This window comes from Zosterops lateralis (genome assembly GCF_965231275.1).
Source record: "Zosterops lateralis genome assembly, chromosome: 20".
Taxonomy (NCBI): domain Eukaryota; kingdom Metazoa; phylum Chordata; class Aves; order Passeriformes; family Zosteropidae; genus Zosterops; species Zosterops lateralis.
This window is the reverse complement of record NC_139780.1, coordinates 8,549,728-8,571,915: the sequence shown is the minus strand read 5'-3', so window position 1 is coordinate 8,571,915 and position 22,188 is coordinate 8,549,728. Positions and strand designations below refer to the sequence as shown.

At 50.5% G+C, this 22,188-nt stretch overlaps 1 protein-coding gene across 1 annotated transcript in view; it reads right to left on the bottom strand.

Annotated features, from left to right (window-relative positions):
• Positions 1-22,188, bottom strand: part of GPSM1 (G protein signaling modulator 1) — a 62,869-nt gene that overhangs the window by 28,426 nt on the left and 12,255 nt on the right. The window contains exons 2-9 of the mRNA XM_083875967.1: positions 15,043-15,264; positions 14,483-14,618; positions 14,035-14,177; positions 12,763-12,886; positions 11,390-11,505; positions 11,047-11,202; positions 9,291-9,399; positions 6,663-6,789 (exon numbers count right to left, since the gene is read on the bottom strand). Of these exons, the coding sequence (XP_083732093.1) occupies positions 6,663-6,789; positions 9,291-9,399; positions 11,047-11,202; positions 11,390-11,505; positions 12,763-12,886; positions 14,035-14,177; positions 14,483-14,618; positions 15,043-15,263 (1,132 nt within the window). The 5' untranslated portion in view covers position 15,264. The remainder of the gene's footprint in view (positions 1-6,662; positions 6,790-9,290; positions 9,400-11,046; positions 11,203-11,389; positions 11,506-12,762; positions 12,887-14,034; positions 14,178-14,482; positions 14,619-15,042; positions 15,265-22,188) is intronic.

Genomic DNA, 22,188 nt, shown 5'->3' with positions numbered 1-22,188 from the left:
GCAATAAAGAGAAGTTCCCTTTGCATCAAGCTGCTCGTCTGGCTGATCTGGCAGAAGATGCTCTGTGTTCGTGTCACCCCCGTTCTGCATCTCCACAATCCAGTCTGACAGCTGAGCAACGGGCTGAAAATAACAGAAATAACAGCGATGCTGCACATCCACACGGCACCCAGAGCCCTGGGGGCTTTGCTGACTGCGCTCAGGGAGAGCAGCTGGCACAGGAGATACTCTGCATCACTGCCCAAAGAGCCCTCACACTCACATGGAAGAGGTAAAACCTGGAAGAAGAGTCCCCCTTGCAGGTAGAAATGAGCTACGTATTTCCTTATTTGTTATTTATTTCCCCCAGTAGGAGTAAACTCAGTGTAGGAAAGCTGCAGTCTCAGAGTAACAAGGGGATCTTATTTGTAGCCTTACAACTCTGAGTAATTACTGTGGTGTTGGGCATAGCTTTGATTTCAGTTTTCCCCCAAATCTGCAACAGGCTTTTAGCCTTTAGCTCTTCTCTAACCAAGGGTGATTTGCAAATAAAACATTGGCAATTTGGGTCAAAGAATGAAATATTTAGGAGAGGTATTTGCAGAAAACACTGAGCACCCAACCCTGAAACACTCACAAATCCAAGCCTTGGAGGCTGTGGGAAGGTCGGGCCATGGCAGGCACAGCCTCCTGTAACCATAACCCCCCCAGGCAACCGTCTGCTTCAGACAGGAGCAGTTGTGGGGACAGAAGGATCTTTTGGGAGATAAACTGAACTGGGTGGAGCAGGCTGGGAGGAGGCTCATAACCCCAGGGCTAATTCAAGACAAGTGTGATGGACTTGGCAACAACACCTGGCTCCTTTCTAAGGGCAGGATTTTCCCTGCCAGGATACAGCAGAGTCTCATGACCTCCCACCATCCATTATCAGCAAGTGTTGAACCAGCAGAGATCAAAAGCAGAGTTTAGACAGATAGTGACACATAATAATTAACAGGGGCAGCATCTCCAGCAGCCAGACAAGCCCAAGGACACGATTTTGTCCTCCAGATTGACTCAGAGAGGGCAAAGAAGGAGCAACCATATGCCAGCTTAGCAGCCATCAAACACCCACAGTCAAATCATCTAAAAAAGAGGGGGAATGTACTTGATCCCTCCTCCTGGGTGCTGCTGTGCTCAGCCACCAGCTCACAGCAGCTCCTGGAACATGCTGCCCACGCTGGACTGGGATCCTGAGCTCTGCCAGGGGTTTCTGCTAAGCCAAGGTTGGCTGTCCAAGGGGAGACAGGGGAGGAAAATGGTCCTGAGGTCACTCAGGAGATTACAGGGACTCTGCTGAGGTCTGGCCTTGCCCTGCTCAGAGAAATGTCAAAGCAGTCTGTGGCCATCCATACAGAAAAGTTATAAGAGAGAAAAGGAAATTCTAGCTGGGCAAGAAAGACAACTTCCTTCTTCTCTTTTCTTGCTCTGTGCCGCATAAAAGGCACAGCAGGCAGAGGAATCCTGTTCCTGAAGGCAGAGCTGTGCTCTTGGACAGAGCAGCATCACAGCCATGGCATTTCCTACACAGCAGCTACCAAGGGAAACAGTCTGGGGAAGGTGCACTCAGGAAACAGCCCAGCAGAGCTGGGAGTGCTGCTGGAGTCTGGAACTGCAGCCAAAGGGAACTTCAGCCTTCCCAAGACCAACGATTTCCCAAAAATTCTCCCTCCCCACAACAAGAGATTTAATCTTGATTAAATGGGTGGCTTTGCCACAAGCCACGTTGTGCCTCTTCTGCCACAGGCTTCAAGAATTGGCCTGCTCCTCATCCTCTTTTCCAGCACTTGCCATCTCCCCTGGCAAAAAGATAAAACAAATTTCAGTAGCACAACATCATCATCTTCTCCAGTCCTGGAGCATTTCCTCTGCTGGGAGCCAAGAACTCCTGCTGTATTTTACACTGATGCTGGGAAGGAGGCTCACGGACACAACAAGATGAGAGAGGAACATTAAATACTTGGGAAGAGTATTTTAAAACTTCCTAAAGCCAATACTGGGGCAGTCTGAAGTGAGTGCTAAATTACTGAGTTTAAAATCCAAATGACTCAGAGGTTCACCCCCCCATCAGTGCTGCTGGAATGATTTAACAGCTGTAACAGCAGAGGATTTAGAACAAACTCATTATAAAGAAAAGGCATCTTTGAGAAGTCCTGAATCTTCACTCCAGAATCCCCCTGTGGCAGCAGCTCTCCTGTCCTTCCTGCCCTGCTCCCTGAAAGGCCACCACAGACAGGGCTTTTGGACACTTCCTGCAGGCACATGGGGATATTCACCCCTGAGCTCCCTCTGAGCACCTGCTGGAGCTCAACAAATCCACCAGACCACCAATCCTTCCTTCCACTCGGCCAAAAGCCACTGAGCTTCTCCAGCACCTCATCCATCACCTCCCCTGTGTCAGCAGGTACAATTAACCAGCACGGCCTCGGGCTTTCATTTTCACCATGGAAAAAAAAAAAAGGCTGAGCTGCAGCCCATCAGCTCCTGGGAAAAATCAAATCGAGCTGAGGATATTTAACAGTGAGCACTTTCAATTGCTGCACTCACTCAGTGTGACTGGTAAGGACGGGGCAGGTTCCATGCCGGGGATGTGACCCCGACTCTGCCTCAGGGAAGGCAAATGCTTCCCAGACAGTGAAATCACAGCCTGAGGGAGCAGGGCTGGCCCACTGTCAGCAAGATGCTGCTCTCACACGGCCACAGCTCTCGGATGACAGTTTTCTGCAGGAAGATTGAGCAAACTCAAGGGAATGAACATCCCTGTCCCTGGGCAGCATCCCAGCCCCAGGCACAGGCTGGCAGGGAGAGCAGCATCACCACCACCACCACCTCCCTGCTTGCATCAGCAGAGGATGGTCAATCCTGCCTGCTTTATCAGCCCTAAACACTTTTTAGGTACTTCAAAGATATTTAAAGCGAGCAAACAAACAAAAGCAAACAGGCTGGAAAACATAAAAGCAGATTTTTTCTATTTCAGTCTGATTGATCCAAGGGTTCAAAGAGTCCTGTGAAGAGATGAGCTCAAAACTGCATGGAGGATGCAGAGCCCCACAATCAAAGCCCCACAGAGCTGAGCAATGCTCAGGAAGGACTGGGGGTTGGTGCCCACTGCAGAACAGAACCTGAAGTGGGGCTGCCTCACACAGGGATGAGCATTCCCAGCATGGAGCCCCTGGAACCAGCAAACAAGCAGAGCAGCCTCATGCCTACCATTCCTCAGCAGGAGGTGAGCAGAAGGGGGAAGTCAGGCTCATTCTTTCACCCAAACTGCCAATGATTTATTTACAAAGAAGCTTATTCCAGCCTTGGTTAGGGAAAAACTGATGCCCATTGCATGTGTGGGGGGAAACCGAAATCAAAGTCGTGCCCAACATCACAGCAATTACTCAGAGTTGTAAGACCACCTTGTACCCCATGACTGCAACTTCCTACACTGGGTTTGCTCCCAGTCAGGCTCAGGGCTGAGTCCTTCCCTGCCCTCAGAGCTGAGCACAGCAGGGCAGTGGTGTCTGTGCTCTGCAAACAGCCCAGAAACGCTCCAGGAGCCAGCTCTGGCAGCATCCCCACGCCAATGCCTCCTGCAACACCTGCAGCCCTCCCCACCCACTCCCAGCTGCCAGCAGAGGTTGCTTCGTGTCTCCTGCCACTGCTGCTGCCAGCAGGTGAAGGCTGAGGCTGACGAGCTGCCGAAAGCAGAAGAAAAGCAACCAGCAGTCAGTTCTCACTGTGGAGAGGTACAGAGGGTGGCCAGGGCTCTTCTCTGCCTCCATCCCCCCAGTGCTGGGTGATCCCTGTCCCTGTGCTCTCCTCCCAGCTGGCAGGACCCCCCAGAGGATCAAGACAGCATCCCCAGACAAAATTCCCCCAACAAGGGGCAGCTCAGGATTCCCAATCCACGCTGGGAACAGGCAGCTCCTCACAGAGAACATGCTGCAGCTTCAGCCCAAAGTAACTCCTCTGCAAAAGGGCACCAGGGCTGCCTGTCTGCACCCCAAGACATCTCCCAGTGCTGCTTCTCACCCCTAAAAACAACCCCGTGGAGCCACAGGAAAGTCCTTCACTTCTCTCCAAAGGCAAAGCCTACCAGCACTCAACTCTTAGCGTGCAGTGTGTGAAAGAAGGAGATTTATTCAGGGCCACGTTTTTGGTTGTTTGGAGAAGCAAACCCAGCCCCTGTTTATTTACTTCATGTTCCAGCTCCTCTCCAGCTTCCTTTAGTTTGTTGCTTTAAGCTCTCTGTGTTTGCCTTTCTCAACAAGGTCGCTGCTTTCACAAGACTTCTGCAGCCCTGCCCCACTTCCCCAGCCTCCAGCTTTGTCTTCTGACATCCAAATACCCTCAGAATATTAATTAAAATCATGAAGAGCTCAGCAAGGGGAGCCAGAACAGCAGAGGGAAACATCAGGCCCTCCTTCCACCCCCAGAGCCCAGGGAAGGGCAATGCCCAAGCCCCTGTGAAGGACATCACAGTGAAAATCTGGCTCAGCCTTGGCTATGAAGCTTTTCTGTATCTGCTTGATGAAACTGATGTGTTTTACCATGTTTGCCTAATCAGACGATTTTAGCATCCTTAGGAATATGCAGCCATTTTGTAACCTTAAGCAGGAAAAAGAACCTGAATTGGAAAAAAAGTAAAAATGGAAAGCTCTTCTAGCCATGAGATTTGTCAACTGGTTCAGAATTTGGCTGGTTCAGGAGCCAACTTGAATCTCAACTCTCTCACCTGCTTCCTACTACAGAAACAGATGTTCCTCTGGCTGTAAATTGCTGCTATTAATAATATAAATAATTATGCTCTTCTAATCATTTAATAGGTGCACAGGATGGTACCAAAATTTCTGGCTGTCATTAAATACATCTCCCTTCCCTCAAGGGCTCAGAGACACATTGGTGGCCTCTCATCCTCCACTGAAGTTGGGAATAAGAGAGCTGAAGGCAGGATAAAAGCTAAGGAGAAATCAAGGAGTCAGGCTCCTCTCCACAGGCTGTGCCCTCTGCACATCTCCCTGTGACAGGGCCAGCACCTTCCCCACACCTGGAAAGCACTGAGAGCTCAGCCAGGTGTGATCTCACACTCTCTCCCTGTGGCCCCAGCCCACCAACACGGAGCTGATTTTTACCTCCCCAGCAGGGAAGTGGAGAGGGGAAATCCTGCCCTCCAAGACCCTTCTCTCCCTGCACTGCAAATCCCAGCTGTTTGCTGGTGTTCCTCCCAAGAACACTTTGTCCTTCTCTCAACAAACAGCCCCAGCCTTGGGAACGTGAGCAAGGGCACCAGGGATTAACGGGGTCACTGCAGCCTCCAGAACTCTGACTGCAGCTGCTCAGCCCCTTCCCATCCTCCAGGGATCACACACACACAGGCCTGCATGGCTCTGGCTCTGTCAGAAAGCAGAAACACCACTATTTGGCTCCAGATGTTAGCACAGCACATCTGGATCTCCAGAGGGCAGTGAGCAGCCCTTGGGCCACATCCACACTTCCCTCTGACCCAGACACAGCACCAACATTGAGGCTCATTTCCTCTTCCCCCATCACAACAAAGTAACCTGCCAAAAGGAAGCCCCTGAGGAGATGCCAGGAACAAGTTTTGCAGGAGCTACAAAGTGGAGATGACGTGCAAAGGGAGGGTGGGGAAGCTGCTGTGGCCCCCACAGCATTTGGGGTGACAGCTCAGCTCCAGTGGGGCACGGCAGGACACGTTGGCTCCCTCAGCACAGCTCCATTTCCCAGGAAAAGCTCCAGCCCTGACGTAGCAGGTTATGCCTGGGAGATCAATACGAGAGCACACACACACAGCCAGCCTCTCCTTCCTCTCCCCAGGCACGGTGCCTCAGCCCCAGCATCATCCCCTCCACGTCAGTGCTACCAACAGGGGAATGTGCCTGTGCCAGCAAGGTCATATTTAATCAGTGGCCACCTCCTGGGATGCAGTTTGTGTGAATTAATCAGTCTGTCCCAGCACGGTGCTGCCAGCTGGAAGTGCCCATGCCAGGCACCCACCTGTACCTGCAGTGGGCACTTCCAGGACAGTCCCCAAGCCAGGCTGGCAGCACTGTGGGGACCTCTCTGTGCCACCCTGCTCACTGACAGCACAGAGTGACCCAGGGCCCAGCAAAGCCACTCTGGCTGCTGTGACCAAGTGTTGCCACATCTTGTTCCCATGCTCAGCACTGCTGTGGGTGTTCCATGGGTGAGAGGTCACCCAGTGGGTGCTGATGGTCCCAGTCTGCCTCCAGTCCATGCCCAGGGCTTGTTACTGGGTGCTAATCAGAACAAGATCAGCTAACAATTCCTGTCAGTCACTCCAGGAAGCCTCTGGTATCAGTCAAATCAGTGACAAGAGCCCTGCAGAGCTTTAAAAGATACAAAAGCCAGTTTGCTGCATGGCACCTGGAACTTCACTCCCAATGCAGATTAATTCCATTAACTCCTTCTGTGCCCTTTCTTGGGGATCCTTCCCTGCCTTGGCAGCTTGTGGAAAGCACAGAGCAAACACATCCCAGTCCTCTTTGTGGTGAAGCCACTCTATGATGTTATTCTGCTCCAGCATTTGTATTTCCCGCCACTTGCAAACGCCTTCCCCTCCCCACAGCACGTAATTCCTGAGGCTTCCCAATGCCACCAAAATGCCAGGAACTCACCTTGTGCCTCATAGCCAGAGTAGGGATGAGCTGCAGCCACGTCCTCATCCCCAGGGCCCAAACCAAGGGCTGCCCTGAGCTGGGCCATGTTCACCTGCGCCGCCAGCTCCCCGCTCCTGTCCCCGATCTGCAGCAGGAAAACCAACAGGGCAGAGGTTAAAGCCATGGGGTGCTCCAAGCAAACAGCCCCCAGTCCAAAACCAAACACAGAGATGGCCAAAAGAGAGCTTGGAGACACCTGAGAGGCCACACAGCTCTCCAGAACTGCTCCCCAGTGATAATTTGGGAGAGGGTCTGTTCTTGCCTTGCTGCACCTTGAAACACAGCTCAGCTCACCCACTGGCACAGAACTGAGCCTGAACATGCACGTCTGGGCTGTCCTGCAGCCACACATGGCTTGGCAGAGAGCCCTGGAGCTCCCAGCCCCCTTCCTCAAGTATTTCCATAGTTACTGAGCTCCAGACACCACGCTGCCATCAGCCACGTGGGCAGTGTCACACCAGGGCCCCGAAAGCCCTTCTCTCCTGGCTCAGAGCCATACAACTTCGAGTTGTTCCTAGTGATCTACCCACACAATGCTCCAAAAAAATCTTTTAAAAGTCCACGTTTTTCCCAATTCCCACCTCTCGCTGGCCTGAGGCCAAGGAAGCTGATGTTAACATGTTTGGGAAGAGATCTGTCCAACAGCTCCTGCTAGTTAAAATGAGAGTGTTTAGGGCACAACTCTGGATCCTCCTCAAAGTTTAACCAGAGCAGAGAATGGCTGTGCTGCACATCACCAGCGGGCACAGAGAGGTCACCCAGAAACAGCCTCTGATCTTCAGAGGAAGAGGAGCCTGTGTGACAGAGGAGGACCTTGGCTGTTCCCCTGGAGGGGCCTGGCTCCTGTTAAATGCCTGGCAACAGCTCTTTTGTGTCCCCTGCCACAGACTGCAGCATGGAACAAAACCATAAATCCCCACATTATTTATGACAAAGCCCCAAGCGCCAGTAAAGGGAGGCAGATCAAAGGGCTTATCACCAGGCATAAATCCCCCTGCCAATTACAGGGGATTTGCTGTTGACATCATCTCCAGAGAAATTACTATGTCCATGTTAGGTCTTACAGTCCTTGATGCTCAATTATGAAGTGCTTCTCTGACTTCCAGTCATTTCAGATCATCTCCAAAGCCCTGTTAACAACCCAGAACAGACGGGCAGGACAATGACCCTGGGCAGGACCTGCCACACACAGAGCACAGCCCAGCCCTGTTTTCTGCCCTTAGCCTCCCAGGAGCTGCACTCTGAGATGACAAAAGCACTCCAGAGCAGTGTCCTAGAGCTGGGGCAGCTTCCAAGGTTTTAGGTTCATTGTCCTTTATTCCAGTGGGACTTCATGAGTAACCTCTGATTAACCTGCAGCAGCTTCCAGTGTGGTTATCCTGAGCTGGTTTCATTTGGATTCCAATACCACCATTAGATTTTTTGTTGGGAAGAAGGTGATTGGAAGTGAGCTATGAACATCAGCATGAATGAAATTGGTTGAATTCCACAAGGTTTCTCCTGGCCAAAATCCTGGTGCTTGTCAAAAGGACAGTCTCTGCACTGCTCCCTAATTCATAATGGGGGGGGACTTCATCAGCCACCTGCCATGAGGAACCCACTCCTGACACAGCTGGAATGACAACACTGGGAACCCCCACTCTGCTGGGTCTCCCCTCCACCCCAAAGGCCCCAGTGCTGATCCTCCCATGGCCCCTCAGCTGATGTCTGGCTCTGAGGACTCAGCCTCAGCCTGAGCAGAACTGGATAAGTTAATCTGTCCTAAAATGTACAGGGCCAAAGATGAGTATTTCTTCTGTGTGGCAGATAAGTATAATTAAATCTGTAATTAGGCTGCTGTGTCAGCCCTACTCGGAGATTTAGCCAACCTAATAGACAGGCAGGAGAACACCCAGCACACTTACAGATGGTGATTTCAATTAGGGCTTCAAGAGGGCAATTTCTTCATCTGGGGAAGACTAAAGAGGCCACAGCCGATTTCCTCAACACACTGGAAAGAGCAAACAATGGAATTCTGGCTTTCTGCACTTCTGAGCCACCTGGAAACAGCAGGAAAGCTGCAGAGAGCTGGGCAAGGCCAAGGTGAAAGCAGAGCAGCTGCACACACAGCACCCCAAAGGGGGTGGCAGTGGCCCAGGGCTGGCTGCAGGCTGTGTGCATCCAGGGACAGCATCCACTGCACCAGGACACTGCAGCTCCAGCTCAGCTGGAACCTCCCTGTGCTCAGGAAAGTGGGATCTTACAGACTGGAGACCACCTGAGTGCCTTCACACCTGCTGGGTGCACAACACCTTGGCCAGCCAGTGGACAAGTACCCAGGTCCTCTCACACCCAGAACATTGGTTCAGAGCAAAGTACAGCTCACATATTTGCTGTAATTAAGGGGAAGGCTGGGAGCCTCCCATCAAGAGTGTTTTCCAGCCAAGCTCTGCAGTTCCTAAGAACACCACTGAAACAGCACAGAGAGAAGGGCTTTCCAGAGCACTGAGGGCAAGGTGACTGCATTAATAGAACTGACTGGAATAAAATAGGCTTGCTCTCACCAGGGGTCATAGGTTCCCTCTGATTTGCACCAGCTTCTCTTACCTCTTGGGAGATTTCCAGATGTTTCCTTGCAAAGTGCAAAGCCTGTTCGTGGCTCCCCAGGGACACATAGGCATTGCCAAGGCTCCAGCAGGCTCTTCCTTCTCCCACCCTGCAGAACAGGAAACTGTCAAACCACAGAAATGCTGGGCAAAGCCCAGCAGGGCCTTTTGGAGAGCACTGGCAGCCAGGCTCCCAGCTCTGCTTCCACCTCCACAAAGGTTCTACACTGGAAAGTGAAGTGTGTTGGGCATCTTCAACTCTTCTTATACTGAGCTCAGGATGAACAACAGCCTGGGAAGCAGCACTGAACCCACAGGGACAAAATTCAAGCACTGCAGGAAGGGCCAGGATGGTTTGGCTTCACTGGTGAGCACCAGCCCAGGAGGAGAAGGCAGAGCTCCTGCCCAGCCTCCACCTCACACAACCAGAGCTCCTCTCCAGAGCTGCACAGAGAGAATGTAACATCCAGCTCTGGTTCATCAGCAGCCCAGAGCTAAACCAGCAAATGGCAAGGAGGGAACATTGCAGGCAGGAAACAGCTCCAGCTGAGCCCCAGCACTGCATCACCAGAGTGAGCACAGAGCGTGAAACTGCACGCAACAGAGGACAGGGACAGATGTCCATGAGGTCTCCAGGGCACTGCTGCTGGTTTTCAGGAGCCAGGGGAATCAGGGGAATGTGGAGCTTGCCCTGTGCAGCCCAGACCCCCAGCCTGGCTCCCTGGAGCTCCAGCAGCTGTTTGCAGGAGCAGGCAGAGCCTCCTGCTCCCCAGAGCCTGCTCAGCTCTGCAAACGAGCAGATGTGGGGGGAGAAGAGATAAAAAAAGCACCTGGGGGCGCAGGGGGAGGTTCAGCATGACTGCAACTCCCTTTTCAGAGGTTTAGGCGGGTTGATCAGCATTTCAACGTTTTACTTGTCACCCTGTTCAATACCTTCTGCTCACAAGGGTGTGTGTTCCCAGAAATGCAGGAGCCCACAGGCCTGCACCCCCACAGCATGATTCACCCTTGGGTGGGATTGTGCCTGCCCTGAGCAGAGCTGCCCGGGTGGTGGCACAGCTCTCCCATCCTGATGTCCCTGCTCCATCTAGTGGAGGACACCCAGCCTCCGAGGGAATTCAGCTGAACGAGCTGCCTGCAAAGTCACTTCAGCTGCAAGAGGGCTCAGGATCAGAATATCCAGGGAAAAGGAACCAACGTCTCAAAAAAAAAAAAAAAAAATTAAGAAAAATTAAAAGGCTAACCCTCTGAAATAATGAGGAGCAAGGCTAAGAAACAAGATATATGATCTCGATGTTCTCTATGCAACATCATTTGTACATGGAGGTTTCCAGCATCAACCCAGAGCAACAGGGCAAAGTGAAACATCTTGTGTACTCTAAACACAGAGCTTTTAAGGAAAATACAACTTTTGTGAACATCAGGGAGCTCTCCAGAGGCCCCTCCTGGGATAACACAGCAGCAGCCACTGGCACAGCATCGAGCACTATTTGTTTTCTTGAAGTACTTCTCATTAGAAATCTCACTCAGCCCCCACAGGCACAGCACTGAGGGCACAATCTCCTCTCAGGTTTGAATGGCATGAGAAAGGTGAATCGTGTCATGTTTTTGATGGATGATTGGACCAAGGACTGGCTGCCCAGAGATTTCTAATGACTTTTAGGCACACACATCACTGGTGCTTAACCCCAGCAAAGGAGGACAGTAAGTCAGAGAAGGGTCCGTGCTGTTCACCCTCACCTGAGGCACTCCCTTACCTGTCTCCCAGCTCCTGTGCAATCACCAGGTGCCTCAGGTGGTACTCAATGGCTTTTTCATAGTCTTGGAGCAGCGTGCATGTGTTCCCCAGGCTGTAGCAAGCCTGGGCTTCTACTGCTTGATCTCTGAGTTGTCTGGAGAGCTGGAGTGTTTTCCTGAAGGGAACAGATGGGAATGCAGAGCCCTGGTCACTGCCAGGCCACAGGGAATGTCACCCCTTGGAGTAACACCCCGCACCACCCACCACAGCAGCTCTGCCACCCCAGGTGCCTTGTCACAGCCCCTGGAGCTGAGGGATGGGCTGTGACAGCTCAGGATTTCCAGGGAAAGCCCCTCACTCACTTGTAGTACTCGGCAGAGACGTCAAACCTGCCCAGGAAGATGTGGGCGTTGCCCAGGTTGCTGTAGGCTCGGCGCTCGGCTGCCTTGTCCCCAAACTCCTTGGCAATGGCCAGGCGCTGCAGCAGACACAGCTCAGTCAGCACAGGGACACCTTGCTGTCCCCACAGCAGCTCCCCCGGGGCTCAGCTCTTAGGGCTGCTGAATGAATGAATATTGGGGCCACTGGGACACATCTTAAAACATGGTTTATTGCCCCAGTGTCAAGGGGTGAGAATATCTTCCCTGCATACACCAGGAGTTCGTGGTCAGTGGTCACAAGAGGTTTTGAAGGTTTATTAGCCAATAATCTACTGACACACAGATTGTTTTAACTTTCACACCAATGGCTAATTAAACTGTATCACACCTCCTGCTGCAGTGTGGGCTTTCTTTATCCAATCATAAAGTGTCACACAGTCCTACAGAATTACACCTTAAAACTTCTGATTACCTTTATAACTGCTTCTACATCTTAAGTTTAAAACCTTAAAACTTTCCACTACCTAGCTTAATATGTCTCTATCTATATTACAAACTCACATTCTTGCTTCTAGTCTCTAAAGCTGGAAGCCTTTTCCATGGTCTCAAGTTGAACCCTGTGTTCATTTTGATATTTGGGCCTGCATGCACAGGGTTTTGAGGATTTTCTGTGCCTGGATTTCCCACAAGCTGCAACAGGGGTGGGAGAGAAGTTTCCTGCTGCACAGCGGTGGGAGCAGCAGGAAACCTCTCCCTCTTCTGCAATTCAGCACCAGGAAAGGCTCTTGGAAAAGTGGGAGTGATGTTGCATCCCAGTGCTGTCCCCCCACCATTTAAAAACCAGAGGAGCAGTGAATTTCCACCTTCCACTGCAAGGGAACTGACACACACTGCAACAGAAGCTAAATTGCATTTGAATTGGGGCAGGGACTTTGTCACCTCACCTCCCTGTAAAGCTTTGCAGAAAGTTATTATGTTCTACAAGCAGCATTTATTCTTGATCAACAGCTCTTTCAGCAGCTTAATTAAATTCATGGCTTGCATTTATTAAAATCTAGACTGAGACAAATTAAGAGCAGAAAAAAAAACCCTTGCCAGACCCAGCTGCAATGTGCCCTTGGATACCTCCTTTGGTTTCCAAGCCAACAGCACCCTTCCCTCAAGCTGCTCACGAGGGGCTGATGGGGACTGGAGTAAGATTTGCTCAGTGTGACTTGGTACAACAGGGCACACAACCTGGGCTTCACACAGGAGGGAGGAAAACAGCTGAGGGAAACACCTCCCTGTGCCTGCTGGGCTGTGGGGAGAAGGAAAGCTGCTGCCAGGCCCAGGGAGGGAGCAGAGGTGGCTCCTACCTCCTTGTGGAAGGCGATGGCCTCACTGAAGTTGCCCAGTAGGTACTGGGTGTTGCCCAGGTTGCCGTAAGCCCGGCCCTGGGCAGCTCTGTCCCCCAGCTCCTTCACCAGGGACAGGTTCCTCCTGAAAGACACCAGGGCAGAACATCCATGAGGCACAGCCCTGCAGGGAGCAGGGTGAGGAAATTGCACAGAAAGGAAGGAGACGCAGCCCTGCAGAAGGCATTTCCCTCCTGAGCACTTGAGCACAGGTGACAGGCTAGTGGCCTGTGCTGGACACCCCTGGGAGCTCGTGCCAAGCCTGGGGTGCAGGTCCTGCTGCTCTGTCCCCTCAGGCAATGGGTGGCTCTGTGCAGGAATCACACTGCTGCTCACACACCTGCTCTGATCCATCCCACATTCAATCAGAAATGGCCACCTCACTGCAGGACCAGGAGAACAGGAGGATTTCCCTGTCCTGCTCCAGGGAGAGAGGCAAGATCCACAGCCCCACACCAGGGCTCTGCTCTGGGAGCTTCCTGGCACTTCTGTATCTTGTTTTTACCCCCTTTACACACACACAGCACACAGACAATGGTGGAGCACTCACCACTGGCACAGATTTGCCCCCTGGCTATGCTACGTGCACCAGTCCTTGGAAAAAGGGTGGTGAGCTATTTATAGGCACTATCACACCCTCAGATATGAGGGGAGGGATAGGAGATCTTATCATTCTCTTCACTCAAAAATCCTATTTAAAAAACTGCATCACAAAAGCAGAACTCTGAAGTATGAGGAGAAACACACAAGCCCAAATTTTGGGGCCAACCTTCCCCTGTGGCACATGATGGTGACCTTTGAAATAATTTAAGAAAAGGAAGGTTGTAACAAAGGAGATAAAGTGCAGATCCTTGAGAAAAACCAAGACTTCAAATTGACTCTTCCCTTGAGTGAAAGGGATGGAGACAAGCAGGGATCCATCCTCACAGATGCCAGCAGAGAGCAGCAGGGGCCACAGGAGCCAGAGTTCCCAGTACAGCTCTGGGAAGGAGCAGATTGGTGCCCTTCATTGCATGATCATGATTCAAACCACAGCAAGTTTAGCAAAGCCAATGCCAGCATGAATTTTAGCTCAGATTTTATAAAAGACCTTTCCGCACCTTCCTTGGGATTAATTTGCCAGCGTAGCTTGGCATCTCAGGGAAAGATTCCTAATCTATTACAACCTGCAAATTCTCAATCAGTGGCCCTGTTCCCTGCAAGGGAAGGGGTTGGCCAAGCTTGGATACTTACTCATAATATTCTGAAGCTTTCTGTAGTGTGTCCTTGACTTCCTGAGGCAGGTAGCCCGGGTCCTGGGCCGTGTTCCAGGATAAGTGCTTTCCCTTTGCATGGTAAACATTCCCTATATTATAGAGAGCTCTGGCTTCACCTACCTGTAGGGAGGAAGAACAGGCAACAGCAGGGAATTACACTTCACATCCCAGCCTGGACATTTCCACTGCTGGGCACAGATGGTCAGAACCACAAGCCCCCATTTCCCTTTCCCATCTTCCAGAACCACAAGCCCCCATTTCCCTTTCTCATCCTCATCCTCACAGCAGCACAAGATGTGGGATGGCAGCCAGAAGGGAGAGCTTCACCCTGCAGCTCCTTCCAAAGCCCACCTTCATCACTTTTATTGACTTGCAGACAGATTATTTTTAAAGGCAGGAAATATTTCCTGTTGGAACCCCATTACCTTGTCTCCCTGCTCCCGAGAAATGTCCAAGTGTCTCTGGCAGCACACCACAGCTTCATCAAACTGCCCCAGAATTTTCAGGGTGTTCCCAAGGTTTCCACTTGCCTTGGCTTCTCCAATTCGGTCCCCAATGGTTCTGCAAGATGAAGGTGTTGAAGAGCTCAGAGAGTTTTATTCACCAGCTGCTGGAGGCAGATTTCAGCTGCAGCTTCCCAGCACAGACATCAGGCTGGAGAGCTTCCCACAGGCTCCCACAAGTCTGAAGGGAGATCCTTGTTCCCTATTTGCAGTTTCAGAAGTGCTCTAATGGCTGCAGGTCACTGCAGGGAGTACCTGGGGGCAGAAGTGGACACTGCCCTGCCCTTGCTCCCACTCACATCCCTTTCTCCACCTCCCTGCTCTGAAGGCATCTGACCCATCCTTGGTGTGTCCCAAGCTCTCCACAGGACAATCACCCTCAGGGCCAGTTCTGGATGTGTATTTCAGGTTTCAGACCCCCCAGGATCTCCCCTCACCCCAGGCTGTGTCTGATGAGGACGAAGCGGTGCTGACACACTTACCTGGCCAGGGTAAGGTCGTGTTTGTGGTACAGCAGGGCCTTGGAATACTCCTTTAGGTAGAAATAGGCATTGCCCAGCTGGCTGTAGATGGCACTGAGAGTCTTCAGGTCCTCTGTCCCCACCTGCACTGCTGCTTCGAAGAAGGCTGCCCCAGCTTTGAAGTCCCCAGCCTTGCACAAGCGCTCTCCTTCCAGGGCCAGCTCCAGGCAGGACGCCTCCATCCTGCCAAAACAAGGACATTGTTGCCAGAGGAGTTTGGCTGCGGTGCTCCCACTCTGCTCTGCAATGGTTACAGTTTATTTCATTGCACACCTTTGAACTTTCCCCTGGCCTCAAAACACAGGAGCATCCAGATTCCACCTGCAAGGGGAAGGTGTCCCTGCCCACAGCAGGGGTTTGGAATGGGATGGTCTTTAGGGTCCTTTTCAACCCAACCCATTCTGAGATTCTCTGATTTACAGACTACAGCTGCAAGAAGCCAAAGGCATTCCCTGGGTTTCCAACAGGAATCTGGACAAGAAGCTCAGGGCTCCTGGCTCCAAGCCATGGAATCATCACAGGAGTAACACCTGTTTTCCTTCCAGCTGCTGCAGAAGCCACATATCCAGGTATTAATACCCCATTTTCCCTGGGGCAACAGAGAGGGAAGCCAAATTGCAACAAGTTTTTGCTGGATACCAGAGAAAACCCTGGACTGTGCAGATTTTCTTGGCTGAGCAGCTCCCAGCTCCTTTTGTCTGCTTTTCATTAACTCTCCTGCTGTCACTTTTTCCACAGGCACTCGGCACACAGGCCCCCAGGCCAGCTTTCCTCTCGTGCATTTCCTGACACCTTTGGCACTGGCACACTCCATGCTGTCAGAAAGAGCACTGTGAGCAGTGACAGTGCTTCAAGAGAAGGAAAACACTCTCCTCTGAGTGCTCCACCAAGTCCTCTCTACATCACAGCAGTCCCTGTTAGACCATGCCTATCCCAAATTCTCCCCTTTGCTTTCACTGGAAATGTCCTGCCTGCTGCAAAGCCAGCCCCTTCCCAAGAGGGATGGACACAACATGTTCCTGCTCCTCTGTCCTGATGCTTCTCTTTGCTCCTTTAAAAATAAATTGAACAGGGGAAAGTCAAAACTATCTAGGTCAAAGGTGGACATCTGCTGAGGAAAAACCAGAGCTCCCCTGTCCAGAGGCAGAACAGCAAGGGTCTGTCAGAAGATAATAAATACCCACAGGTGGTTTCCAGTCTGTTCTCAGCACTTGGAGGAAGTTTGTGGTACCCAGCCCAAGAGCACAACTTGCCCAGCTGAGTCCTCCTGGAGCAGATTCCTGCTGAGTCCTGGAAGATGCTGCCCCAAAGCCACCCAGGAGCCCAAGCCCAGGGCCAGCCCTGCAATCAGGGGCTCTGGAGACCAAGGACAACTTGCCCTGCACACAGCAGCTCCAGGACACAGCTCCTGCTGCTCCAGGCCTGTGCTGCCACATCTCCTGCCACCCCACAGCAGCACTGAAAGGGCACAGGGAGATGCACGGAGCAAACACCAACCCTCCCAGGTTTTCCCTACAAACACCAACCCTGCCACGTTTTCTCTACAAACACCAACCCTGCCACGTTTTCCCTACAAACAGGCAGAACGGCGCTTGCTCAGCTGCCAGGAAACAAAGGCAGCTCCTCCATGAGCAGTTCATGAACTGCCTGAAATCCAAGCCCATTTCCCTGGCAGTCTCCCTGCTGAGTTGGCTCCGTGTGGTTCCAAACACCCAACTCTTGTCCAAAGCAGGACAACCATAAGGACTGGCCAAATAAAAGAAAAATAGCATAAAACCTGATTTTAAACTCTCCAAAAACAGTTGTGAGCTCTTCTGCCTCTCTGTTCATTTGTCCCCAAAGCCACCAGGTAACAAGAGGGAGTTGTGAAGCAGCTCCTGTGAGCTCCCACCTCAAACTCCCACACAAACATTTCATTCCAAAGCAAAGCCCACATTTTAGCTATTTTATTTAAGCAAGAAAGCTGCTTCTGTTTGATAGCAGGAATAAAAATATTAAGATTAAAAACATTTAACTTCTCTCTGCCGATCCTCTTGCTAGACCACACAAAAATTAATGAATTTCTGCCTGAGGATCCCACGAAAATTTCATCAGTCCCAAAGTACATCAATGGTTTGTGGATCCTGCAGCATCATCATCAGGTATTGACAAGTCTGTGCTGATACATCCCAAACAGCCCAAAGGAGCTTTGGGACTGAAGGAAGACAAGAAACATCTTGTACTCAAATCAGCAGGATTAACTTCAGTCAGCTTAGTGGGGATGAATCTTGAGAGGACCTGAAATGCAGGAATGAGCCACTACCACTGGAGTTAACACTGGATTCCAGATAGAAGGTGGCAGAGACAGAAATAAACTAACTAGAGTTTGAATTTCAACCCACCTTGAGCTCAAATTTCAAACCAAATAAAACTCTTCCCAATATCCAGGTTGTCTTTGAGAAATTGAGTTCACCAGCTGTAAAGAGTCCAAAAAACTGGTGTGGAGAGTGATTTCCCAAATTCATGGCATTGCTGACCAGCTCACGAGGAATTTCTTGAGTGATTTTAAGAGCTTGAAGTGAAGGTTCCCATTCCTGCAACAAAAGCCAGGTGGGACCACACGTGCCATACCCCAAAGTGAATTCTGTGCCCCAGACCCACTTTGTGCCACACTCACACTCTGTGGGTGCTCCCCTGGTGTTCCCATAGTAACTGCCCAGTGACATGACCTTCCAGTGCACACAGCCCTTAATTAAAATCTGTTTGTCCTTGAACAGGCTGCTCTGCAGAGTGTCTGACTTATCTAATTAACATCACTGCTCGGACTGGGACCTGAGCAAACAGGGGGAAGGGACAGGAGGTTTTTCCTGCATCCTGCCCTGCCCAACCTTCGCTGCCTTGGACATCAAACAAGGATTGCAACAGTTCACAGGAACACAACCCACTTGGAAAACCCACCTGCCCTTCAGAGCTGCTTTTGGGAAGCACCTCTGCATGGAGTTCAATCACTTCAGGCTCAAAAGCACTCAGGAACACAATGCCAAGGGCAGAGGAATCAACTAAAGGTCAAGGAACAAAGTCAAGCACACTAAAGTTCCATGTTAAAAAGCTTCCAAAGCCCACAAAACAGAACTGAAAGGACAAACCTGAGCCACCCTGACAGACAAGTAAAGGGGAAACAGTCAATGACAACAAGGTCCAAGCCCTCCCCTACCTCTTCTGTAATCTGTGTATTTTCTGAACACACACCCAGAGCTCCAAAGCCACTGGCAGAAGGAAGCAGCAGGGCTGAGGCCACATTTAAATGCAGTGTTTGGCCACAAGTGCACTCAGCAATCTGCCCAGAATTCTGCCAGGGGAATGAGTGGGTGGCAGATGAGCTGGTCCCCATCAATGTGACACCTGCCAGTCTCCACTCCAGGAATGGATGTTGCTTCTCACACTCACAGAGCAGGAAAGGGTGACCTTCCACTGTGCAGTGACAGCCAGGAGGAAACCTCTTCCCAATCCAACATGGGCAGGGCCTCCCCTCCCTCCTCCTCAAGTTTTTCTTTAAAGGATAACTGATGTGAAGGCAGAAAGAGCTGAGAAAAAACAGGAGGAGCAGCCTTGAACAAGAATTCCCAGGGTCACCCATCACTGCCAGGCAGCAGCTAATGAGGAGCTGGAGCACAGATTGCCTTTTTGCCTGCTACAAGCCTGTTCAAAGAACTCCACAGCAAAAATGTGCTTTTGGATGAGGTGAAATACAAAGATTCTTACATATCAAATGTTTCCAGCAATTTGGGGAAGGCACAGAGTCCCAGGGGTGCTGGGGAAGCCAAGGACAGTGTCAAATGAGAAATAACAGGAACAGCACAAGGTGCCACCAGTGCCATTATCAACCATCACCACGACTGCTGTCAAACACTATAATTAGGATATTTTAATTGGGGGATGATAGAGGTCCCCAGAGTGGGAACACCACACACTCAGACCTCCCAACACCCTGCTCAGGGCTGCCTTGCTCACAGCAGCCTGTCACTGCTGCCAACAAATCCATCAGGGTACACAGGAAATTATCGTGTTCACCAGACACAGCCTGGGGTCAGTTGTCTGCTGCCTTAAATATTGCAGATATCACAGGGCAAGAGAACCTCTTCCTGCCTGCAAGGTGAAACTGCCTTTAAAAAAAAAGGAGAAAAGGGAAAAGGAAAGGTATTTATAGATATTTGATTCATGTTAGTGGGGGCGATTGCAAAACTCATTCCCAATCAGACCTTGTGTGGTTCAAAACTCCAAGCTTTTAGACAGAAGGTAAGGCAGAAAAAACCCCATCAAAACCATCAAGAGTTGTAAAAAAAAAAAATCCCCCTTAGTATTTCTATTGATATGAGTTAGTGAAGCAACAGATTTTAGCATCTTACTTGCAATCTGATTAAGTTTTGTGCAAAAATAAATCTAATTTCAGAGCACTGGTGACGGGCAATTAAACATTTCTTCTGAACCAAAAAAGGATCAGATTTACCAGGTGCTCAGTGTAAATGCATATTCAATGGCTTAACGAACTAAATGTGCATTTAAATAATTACTTTCTTGAAGGGCGTGCTGCCAGTCAATCAAGTTGGGAATTATTCTCCTTTAGCAATTTCCTTTCCCAGCCCTGCACAGCTGCAGTACCTGAGATGGAGCTGATGGCTCTGAACCACAAGGTCCAGGTGGCTTCAAACCCTCGGGGATGTGTTCCCTTCGCTGATGAGGAGTGCTCCCAATATTTTCCTTTGTTTCCCTACCTGAGGAAAGCTCCCAGATGCTCCTAAGGCACAGCCCGAGTTAATTCACAGTGAATTTACACCAATTTAGCCTCAGGCTGCTGCTCTCCTCTGCCTGGGGCACTCTCCCAGAGGGTTTTGGGCAGTTTTCCCTGTTTACTCTGCCCCAGGCAGGGTCCAGCACATCCGCACCTGCCTCTCTCTCTCTCACTTGCTCCAAATGAGCTCCAATCTTTAAGAAAATCCCATTACTTGATCTTAAATACAGGTAATTTCAACTTCCTACCCTTAAATACCATCTCCTTGCCGTGGCACTGCACCAATTCAGACCCTCTTACCCACACTGCTCCTCTCCATCATCACCCAAGCAGCAACCTGGCAGGAGAATAATGAAAATACTCAATTATCTCACTCCCAAATGCAGATCTGGTGGATCCCAACTGTGCTCCCCACCCAATCACATCCCCAGCACCAATCCCCTCCTGACAAGCAGGTTTGTGTCTCAAACACAGGCTGGCAAACAAATCAAGATATACACGAAATGAGTCTGATTCAAACCACTTTTGGAAGTTGGAAATCAGCACAACAGGAGCTGTTCCCCTCCAGCCAAAGGGCAGAGCCCCTGGGACACCCTGACCTACACCTCACCCCATCAGCGAGGGGAAGGAAACAAAACCTCCTGTTGAGTTTGGAGAGGAAAAGGTCAGAGATGAAACCCTGAATGCTGTACTCAGTCCTCCCTGACTTCTGAACTGGTTCCAAACATCTGGGCCAGATCCGTCCACATCTGGAGGGGAGGAGGTTCCCACTCCACACACTCCCACTGGTAGGAACATTGCAGTGAGTCCTTTCAATGACCCCTGAGCTGAAAATAATAATATCCACACACACTTAATGCTGCTGGGGAAGTGTTTGTTCAAGCTGCAGCTCCAGGGATTACCCAGACCCAGCGATTTTCACTGCAGTCTTTTGCTAAGGGCATGAAACAGAAAATCCAAACTCCAGGGAGTTCTGGAAGCTGCTGGCTCCAGATTTCCTGTCCCCTCACTGATGCAGCATCAGTGCTGCACAGTAGTCATTTCAGCTAATTGCTATCTACCATTAGCTGCAGAGTACTTAGCAGGGATTCAATTCCACTGCATATTTGCTAATAAATCCCAAATGACACTGAGGAAGACAGCTGTATTTAGCTGCCTTTACCCTCTTATTAGCAGTGCTGAACAAGACCCCATTTCAATGGGGAATGGCTCCAACGAGCTGCGTCATTGTCAGAGATCCAAATTCAAACTCCCCACTGCCTGCTGGAAAGCAAAAGTCATCCAGCACCCCCCTGCTTACACAACCTCTGTGGCTTTGATCCGTGGGGATGGGAGAGCACAGGACAGATGGGAGTTATTTGCTGTTTTCAGAACATTATATGAAGCAGCTTGTGATTCTGAGTCGGTAGGTGCAGAAACTTCAACCTAAGGACTCCAAAATATTTTGCAGAGGTGCAAGGGCAGCAATTACCCCATTTTTCAAAAAGGCAGCTGAGGCTCTGTGGGCAAATCATGCCTTGTTGTGAGTCTGCTGTAGAGAAGGGAAAGGAACCCAGGAGCCCTGGCTGGGAGAGCCAAGGGGAGCTGCTCCACCAGGAATGAGGTGCAGCACCTTCCATCCAGGCAGGGATGCTCACACAGCTCAGCACTGAGGATGCCCGAAGAAAAGCCCCCAACTCCAGGAGCTGAAGATATCCTTGACCTGCAGGACCTGATCCACTCCCGGAAGGTTTGGGCTCTCAGGAAATGATACACTGGCAACGATTCTCTGGAATCCATGACCCAAATGCTGCCCACAAATCCAGCTGGAGCCACAGGAAGAACAGAGAGCAAAAGGAAATTTTTCTGTGTCAGCTGAGGAGTGAAATTTCTAACGGGCAATGAGCACAAATTTAAGTCATTGTGCTCCAAAATTACTCAAGTATCAAAGGACTACCATGGATGTAATTAACTTCCAGCACTTGAAAATGCTCAGACAAGATTAAGGTGCAAATGTGAATTTCATCTCAGCCTGGTTAACAGTCTCACTTGATAGCCAGTTTCAAAGCACTTAAATTATAAGATGCAAATACTTTGCAGGGTCTGAGGCAGTGATGATTAAGGAGATATCAATTTGAAAATTAATTCATTAAAACATGTTCTGACTCCCAAATGGAAAAAAAACCTTATTATGAATCCACCAAGTGTATGAACTGATCAAATTCTCTGAAGGAGAACTATGCAGGAGAACTCACTTTCAAGAAGAGTGAGAACGAAATGAGCCTGGAACACAATTTCTTTGCACAGCTCATCAGCAGGGCATAAACCCAACCACCAGCAGCCATCTGAGAAAAAAAGAG